This window comes from Galeopterus variegatus, unplaced genomic scaffold (genome assembly GCF_000696425.1).
Source record: "Galeopterus variegatus unplaced genomic scaffold, G_variegatus-3.0.2 Scaffold2733, whole genome shotgun sequence".
Classification (NCBI taxonomy): domain Eukaryota; kingdom Metazoa; phylum Chordata; class Mammalia; order Dermoptera; family Cynocephalidae; genus Galeopterus; species Galeopterus variegatus.
This window is the reverse complement of record NW_007728844.1, coordinates 105,944-114,374: the sequence shown is the minus strand read 5'-3', so window position 1 is coordinate 114,374 and position 8,431 is coordinate 105,944. Positions and strand designations below refer to the sequence as shown.

The window sequence follows — 8,431 nt, the reverse complement described above, 5'->3', positions numbered from 1 at the left end:
ACCGGTCTGTATGTGGGATCCGAACCCTCGGCGGGAGCGCCGCCGCGCTTCCCAAGCGGCGCACTATCCAGTGCGCCACTGGGCCGGCCCCTTTCTGCTCAGTTTTACTGTGAACTTAAAACTGCTCTAAAAAGTAAAGTCTGGGGCCGAGCCCGTGGCACACTCGGGAGAGTGCGGCGCTGGGAGCGCAGTGGCGCTCCCACCGCGGGTTCGGATCCTATATGGGCATGGCTGGGGCGCTCACTGGCTGAGCGCGGTGCGGCCGGTCTCACGAAAAGACAAAAAAATAAATAAATAAATAAAGTCTGTTTTTTAAAATTTGTAGAAGGTGGGGTGGGGAGGGAATGCCTGGAGGGAATGCCTATTTTATTGGGATGGTCACATCGAATTTAAAATAATTTTGGGCTGGCCAGTTAGCTCAGTTGATTATAGCATGATGCTGATAACACCAAGGTTCAGGATTCAATCCCTGTACCGGCTAGCCACAAAAAATTAAATTATGTAACAGAACTGGGTCTTTGTTTTACAGATGTTTCCTGGTTGTTAGTTCACATTCTATCTTAGTGACAGGGCAGATTCATCTTCAGGCTGCCTACAGTGACCCACAGCTTCCTTACATTCTCTCCTTTCTTGGAGTTATCCCATCTTACTATATGGGGACTGAGTTATCGTGTTCTTTCCTTGTCCCCTGCTTTTACAATGAGAGACTGCCATAACCACACCATAGATCCCTCACCCTCCTTAGTGCCCCTGTTAACACCTTCTGGCCCCCATTTCCTCATTGTTACCTTCAGGGATTTAATATCTCTGATGCATTGGCTGTATGCTGTCCTGGATTTCCTACCTCTCTGACTCTTTTTTGTTTGTGTCCCCCTCTCTGCCACCACCAGTATAATCAGTATTTGACTCCTTCCTGTCTACTTTTCCATCTCAGGTAAATTATTTACTTTTGTGGCTCTGCTCTTACCTTTAGACCCAGATACACCTTTCTAGCCTCATGTCCTACCTGAGCCCAACCTTCCTTTGGGGCTCTCCTTTGGGATGTCCTGTAATCCCAAACTCTTCTGTGTACAAAATGGGCTTTTTCATCTTTCAGTGAAATTGCCACTCTACCTCCCACCCCATCCTGTAACTTCTTCCAGGCCCTCTCATGCCAAAGTCCTGTAGGCTTAGAACCCATCAGTCCTGATTCTTCCTTGTTTGCCCACCAGGCCCAGGCAGTCTGAGTTCTGCAGACTCCTCTGTTGAATAGTCTCCTTGGTCTTGGCCTGTTCTTGTGTCCATTGACACAGCCTCATCCAGGTCTTAATTACCTGTTCTCTGAACTACTGTTTCTGCTTCCTTCCTGGTTTTCACATCTCTTTTTGCTTCGAGACTTTTTTTTTTTAATCTTCACAGATTAATCTTTTAAAACCACTTAGGGCTGGCCCGGTGGCGCACTGCTACAGTGCGCCGCTTGGGAGTGTGGCGGCGCCCCCTCCAAGGGTTCGGATCCCACATACAGACCGGTTCCCGCTCACTGGCTGAGCGAGGTGCGGGTGCGACCCTGAGGGGTGCGATCCCGTTGCCGGTCCCGGTCCGGTATGGGCGCGACACTGAGGGTTGCGATCCCGTTGCCGGTCCCGGTCCGGTATGGGCGCGACACTGAGGGTTGCGATCCCGTTGCCGGTCCCGGTCCGGTATGGGCGCGACACTGAGGGTTGCGATCCCGTTGCCGGTCCCGGTCCGGTATGGGCGCGACACTGAGGGTTGCGATCCGTTGCCGGACATGGAAAAAGACAAAAAGGAAAAAAAAAAAAAAACCACTTACTGGTCATCTGTCAACTCTCTTCTTTGTGATATCCTCTGCCTCCTTTACCAAGTTTTGTTCTAGGCTCGGGATTTAGAGGCAAAAGACATGGTCAGCTCCTGCCCTATTGTTACCTAGCTCTGCAAGACCTCAGGAATCTCCTGTGTGTTACTTTCCACCCTACTTTCTCCAGTTATTCCCACTGCTCCTGGCACAAGCCCTCTGACCTAGGTTAGGCCAGTAATCTCATACAGATTCTGTAAGCATCTCCGCCCTTCTGTCTTTCAGGCTCCTAGCATTCAATTTCTGTGTGGATCCTTTTTCACAGGGACTTCTGATCATGCTCTCTGTTCATGGCTTCTTAGAACCACATGCTTGAAGGTTGTTACAGAATGCTAGGTTCCTGAGTTTGACAGCTTGGTACTTTTTTGCTTGCTCTCCAGCATGAGTGGATGCTGTTCTTCCATTTACTTTTACCATTCTGGACACATGAACTCAGTAAAATTCATTTCTAGTTGGATTAGAGTAAGGGTGGCTTGCTGGACAGCTGTGTGCCTGAGACTAGGTGGTAATACCTTCCCACACCTGTATAGTCCTCAGTAGCCCCACCTTTAGTGTCTCCAAAGCATGTGATTTGCCATGAAAGAGCCTTTCTCTCTCTGGCTCTGTGCCAGGTCTGATATACCTTTGGGTGGTTTTCAGGTACAGGTGATCCCCTGGGTCTTGGCCGACAGTAACTTTGTCCGGAGCCCGTCTCAGAGGCTTGACCCCAGCAGGACGGTATTTGTTGGTGCTCTGCATGGGATGCTCAATGCCGAGGCCCTGGCCGCCATCTTGAATGACCTGTTTGGCGGAGTGGTGTATGCTGGGATTGACACAGATAAGCACAAATATCCAATTGGTAAGTGTCCCACTTCTGTGTGGGAAAGCCTGGTGGCCTCTGGGGATAGACCAAGATTGTGATATTTCCGCATGGGAATGAAGAGAGTGGCCTGATCCAGGTCTGCAGATCAGCATATACCAGCAGCATAGCATCTTTCCTAGACAAGTCCCCAATACTAGCCTGTCTATCCCCACCTCCTGTGCAGAAAAGAAAGAGAAAGTGATTGGCTACTACAGAAGGTGATAGGAAGTAAGAATGAGGCAGGAACTTTGGAAGCTCAGAGTTGAGTCAAACCAGTTTGGGACAGACAAATAATATCTCATTTAAAAGACCACACTTTGCTGAACTTGCCTGATTTATTTTATTAAAAGTTCTTAAAGCTCTGTTGAGGGTCAGAGACCAGGTCAGGCTGAAGGACGACTTTCTGTGTTACTCAGATAACAGTGTAATCATGGCCTGTGCTGTGCTAGCATAGGGGAATCTGGGCCTAACCACTAGATTTTGATCCTCCCCTCTGAGAAAGGAGGCGAGTTCCCCAGTCATGGTAGAGTAATCTCAATGATGGGGTTTGGAAGTAGAGCAGAGCCTGAACTCTGATCAAGACATGGCTAACCCACCTTCCCAAATGTTAGTCTGCCCACCCACACTGAATCTGGGTGGGAAGGAACAATATGCGCTCATCAATTCCTCACCGCAGATTGAGAACAGGGACTTCAGAGGCTGCAGGGGCAGAGGCGACACTTGGCATAAGTTGTCTTCTAGCTCTACTGCTAGGTCTCCAGAGTACCTCCAGGCCAGGAGGGGTTTGTCTGCTGGGCCTTCAGAGAAGTGTTCTTTCTGTATCTTGGATTTTTGTACTCTGAACCCTTTAACCTTACCTGTACATCTTTGTATGCTGGAGGAGTCCTTTCCCTCCCGATTTTGGTCAGCAAATCTTTTTCCTATTCCTAAATGGTTTGTGTCAACATAGTCTATAACTGCACTCATATGGTAGCCACCAGCTAAATGTGGATATTGTGTGCTTGAAATACAGGTAGTGCCACATGTTGAAATAATATTTTGGATGTATTGGGTTAAATATATTGTTAAAAATCACTTTATTTCACTGTGGCTACTAGGAAATTTAAAATTATACAATGAGTTCACATGATATCTCTATTGGACAGTACTGATATAGAGAAACAGGGTTTCCTGAGTATTGAAGACTGGCATTTGGGAGAATTTGGCTAGAAGGTAAGCCTGTGTCTGTTGTTCCTAGGATCAGGTCGCGTGACTTTCAACAACCAACGTAGTTACCTGAAAGCAGTCAGCGCTGCTTTTGTGGAGATCAAAACCACAAAGTTCACCAAGAAGGTGAGTGGGCTAGTTTATGCCCTTACTCTAGGGTATCTGAGAGGGGATGGGACAATTACTACCCAGGGCAGGCCTGAGATTAAGCTGTGCCTGTGCTGGGTGTGCTTAGGGAAGGGAGCCAACTGCTGAGTATTAACATGAGGTTAGGGTTTGGGAGTGGGCCTGGTCTTCATAGGCTCGGGAGGAGCCTCATTGATTGGGGGAGGAGGGTACTCTCCATCATTGTGATATTTGTCTGGCATTGCTAAGTGCCCTCACTTCGCATTACCTAACCTTGCCTGAATTCTCTGAATACTTGCCTGTCACTAAGTGATAGAGGGCTGGGTTACAGTTTGCTAGGACTAGGCAGTAAGATGTGTGGTTGCCCAAATCCCAGAGGCAGCCAGCCTGGCTCTGTATGGTGTGTGTCTGTCCTCTAGGATCCTATCTGTGCTCTCTGCCCATAGTTCTCTCTAGGCCTCTTTTAAAGCAGGCATGCGTCCTGCATTCCTACGTGGGGCCCAGTAGTGTGCTCTTCTCTTCAGCCCACCTGATCTCCTGGTGAGAAGAGTCCCTTCATTCTCCTGTTTTGCTTTTGTGCAGGTTCAGATTGACCCCTACCTAGAAGATTCTCTGTGTCATATCTGCAGTTCTCAGCCTGGTCCTTTCTTCTGTCGAGATCAGGTGAGTCCCGTGGGCACTTGAGATGTCTTTGAGGTTCCTGCCCTCAATTAAAAATGGTTATACTAAGTTCGTGACATTGAATGTTGGAATCCTGAGGTGTGCCTCATGGTGTCTAAAAGAACATAAAGCAGGTAGCATTAGTGTTTGCCAAGGGTCAGGCCAGGGATACACTACAGATAGCTTGACCCAGAACTCTTGGGAAAGCTTGTTGAGTCCTGATACTTTGTTCTTCTCCTTGCCTGGGATGTTGCTATGCAGTATGGTACCATTGCTGATAGATGGTTTTGTGGATGATAGAAACCTGGGTGGGTGTGGGTGTGGTCAGCAGTACCTATGAGCCAGACACTGATACTCTAACTATGAGGCCTTCTAGACTGGTTTTTCTTTATTTAAGAAACCCCTTCTTTACCTCTGAAACTCTAGACTGCTTTGATATTTGCACCGGGGCTGTACTCACAGGTGACAGAAGCAGTCAGAAAGTAGCATGGTAGCTTTCTGTTGAATGTTTCTGGGTGGTAGAGCATGCATCTGAATGTGTTTGGCAGTGCTTCTCAAACTTTAATGTACATACACATCACCAGAACATCTTGTTTAAATGCAAATTCTGATTCAGTGGGTTTGGGTGGAGCCTGAGATTCCATTTTTCTAAGAAGTTTCCAAGTGGTATCAGTGTTGCTGGTCTGCACAATGCTTTGACAAGTGTTAGGGGAAGTTTGGGGCTTCTTAGGACACTAGCAGTCCATTCATGCTTAGGTTTTTTTTGGGGGGGGGGGTTGTGTGTGTGTATTTAAGTGATGCTGTCACTCAGGTTTGGAGTATCTGGGTAGATAGTTAGACTGAGGCACCTAAGTGAGAGTTTGTACTAAGTTTGGATTGTCAGGTAAAGCCCAAGGACAAGTATCTCTCTGAGCCTTTTCTACCAGTATCTTTCACAGGTGATTTCCATTTTCACATAACTGGTCGGAGGTGAGTGGCCTCTTATCTGAGTTTACACAGTGAGCAAGAGATGGGACTCAGATAGAGGTGTAAATACCCAGTTACCTCTCCTCCCTTAGCGGGAAAGGAAAGCATGTTGCCTAGCATTAGAATCTGTAGTCAGTGTCCTTAAACATTCTCCCATGTTAGCAGCCATGTAATACAACTGTTCTGTAGGAGGTGAGAAGGGCAGGGGAATAGAAGAGCAGCTGTAGTGGCTAGAGGGGATGAGGGAAGCTGGCACTGTCTCTGACACTAGAAGCCCAACGTGTTTAAGTAAGGGTACCCATAGCAACACAAGCAGTGGATTTGCCACAGTTGGTCAGGTCTATGTTAGGGATGAGAGTGCTCCCAGGGACCATTTCTTCTAACCCCACAGAGGCCATCAGGAGTCTCCCACTCCCTCTCCAAGCAGAGCAAGCAGCTCATGCAACAGCCCCTATGGCTGGTGCTGACACAGGCATGATATCTCCCTCTTTGTTACCCCCAACCCAGGTCTGCTTCAAGTACTTCTGCCGCAGCTGCTGGCATTGGAGGCACAGCATGGAGGGCTTGCGCCACCATAGCCCCCTGATGCGGAACCAGAAGAACCGAGATTCCAGCTAGAGGAGCTGGCCTACCCCAGTGGCCTGTGGCGCCCAAGGCTGGCGTGTCAGGCAGCAGCCTGCACCACCCTGCCACTGGCGACCAGGGAGCTGGCTTCCCAAGAACAAGGGAAAATCGTAGTCACCTTTGCACTTGCTGAATCTTTGTTTCTGCACTAATTAATGCACAATGAGTTTTGTCGGGTTTTGTTTTCAGGGGGTGTGCCAGGGCAAGTACCCTCTGGCTCACCCTCCAAGCGACTCTGTAGTTTTCCCAGATTTTAGTTCCTCATTTTGCCAATGAAAAGCAAAAAAAAAACCAGAAAAAAAAAACAAAAAAAAAAACTACGTGTCCAGAAGGTATTGACACGGATGCCTACATCTAGGTTTATTTATTAAAAGCGCTTTTTTACATTCCTTGCAATACTGATGGTGGTGATGCGCAGGTCTCATTGGTTTCATTCTTGCAGTTGCCATACAGTGCCTTTCCATTTATTTAACCCCCACCTGAACGGCATAAACTGAGTGTTCAGCTGGTGTTTTTTACTGTAAACAACAAGGAGACTTTGCTCTTCATTTAAACCAAAATCATATTTCATATTTTACGCTCGAGGGTTTTTACCGGTTCCTTTTTACACTCCTTAAAACAGTTTTTAAGTCGTTTGGAACAAGAGATTTTTTCTTTCCTGGCAGCTTTTAACATTATAGCAAATTTGTGTCTGGGGGACTGCTGGTCACTGTTTCTCACAGTTGCGAATCAAGGTATTTGCAACCAAGAAAAAATATTTTTTTGTTTTATTTGAAACTGGACCGGATAAACGGTGTTTGAGCGGCTGCTGTATATAGTTTTAAATGGTTTATTGCACCTTCTTAAGTTGCACTTATCTGGGGGGGAGAGTTGATAGAAGTTTTTAATCACAAAGTCACAGGACTTTTTTCTTTTGTAACTGAGCTAAAAAGGGCTGCTTTCTGGTGGGGGCAGGTGAAGGCTCACAGGAGCCCTTTCTCTTAGAGGGGGCAAGTACCCTTCCCTTATATCTTTCATTTGAGGAATGTGTGAAACAACAGTTGCAGATGACTGAAATGCTACTGGAATATGAAAACTTGACTTTTTTCTTTCCCTTTAAAAAAAAAAAAAAACTTGCCCCTCTTAGGGAAGCTGTGTGCCAAAGAACCAGTGTCATAACCCCCCCTCCCTCCTGCTGAGCTGACGTTGCATTGTTGCATATCCCAGCTACTCTGTGGGTTTTGTGAAGCTGTGTGTGAAGTCTCTACCTCATTGTAGTATATGCAGGCAAGACTGCACTCTCCTACAGATGTGTGGAGTAAGCTGTGGTGTAGTTTTTTTGGCACATAATAAACACGTTGCAGCAGAGTTCTGGTTTTCTCTTTGTCTGAGGTGTGGGAGCAAGGGGATAATGGGGTAACAAGATTCCAGAGTAAAAACTCATGTTTCCTTGGATTTTCTTTGATGGGATTCCAGCCAAGGATGATGGCGGGACCATGTGGGAGACTTGCCCCTTTGAGTATTTCTTGGTCACTTCATTGGTCAAATGTACTTTGGAGATGCCTCTCCAGTGGGTGGGTGCTTCTAGCCCAAGTATTAAAAACCTCACATTTTGGCTTCCCTGCAGCCTCCAGACCTAGCTTGGAGAATGCTGGAGGTGCAGCTGCTCAGGTGTCAACAGTAGCCACTTGTTCTCAGCTTCTCCTATTTAAGCATTTGCCTGTTTCTTCTTGGGAGGCTTCTCATCCTCTTGGCCTCACCTATGCTGACCCAGTTCCTGAGAGGGAGTGGTTTACTTTTTGCTATTCTTCAGAGAGCTGTATCACCTGCACTCTTTTTCATGGGCTCCCAGGATTTGTGACAGGGTCTGCTGATGATATTTTTCAGGTAGAATGGGCTTGGGCCCAGCTGTTAGACTAATCCTTTGGCATACTCCAATTTAGTCTGAGGTAGAGGGAACCCTGCATACTGAAGATCCTCTCTGCGAGAGCTCACTATTGGGCAGGGCAGGGGGGGGAGTCCCTTCACTCAAGAACCAGAAGCCTGCTCTTTCATTTCGGCCTTAGCAGCAGCCTAACTGGAAGTTTGCTGGTAAAATAAGATGCAACTCTCAGCAGTTTCTGACCCTTTCTTTTGGGCTCCTCCTATTCTCCGGTTTGATAGTGAGGCTCTCTTCT

At 47.3% G+C, this 8,431-nt stretch overlaps 1 protein-coding gene across 5 annotated transcripts in view; it reads left to right on the top strand.

The window, feature by feature from the left end:
* The window catches only part of CPEB1 (cytoplasmic polyadenylation element binding protein 1), a 95,070-nt gene extending 87,448 nt beyond the window's left edge, over nt 1-7,622 (top strand). For all 5 annotated transcript variants that reach the window (XM_008582838.1, XM_008582837.1, XM_008582836.1 and 2 more), the window contains exons 9-12: nt 2,492-2,690; nt 3,931-4,025; nt 4,608-4,688; nt 6,159-7,622. In XM_008582838.1, the coding sequence (XP_008581060.1) occupies nt 2,492-2,690; nt 3,931-4,025; nt 4,608-4,688; nt 6,159-6,269 (486 nt within the window). In that variant the 3' untranslated portion in view covers nt 6,270-7,622. The remainder of the gene's footprint in view (nt 1-2,491; nt 2,691-3,930; nt 4,026-4,607; nt 4,689-6,158) is intronic.
* The last annotated feature ends 809 nt before the right edge of the window (nt 7,623-8,431 follow it).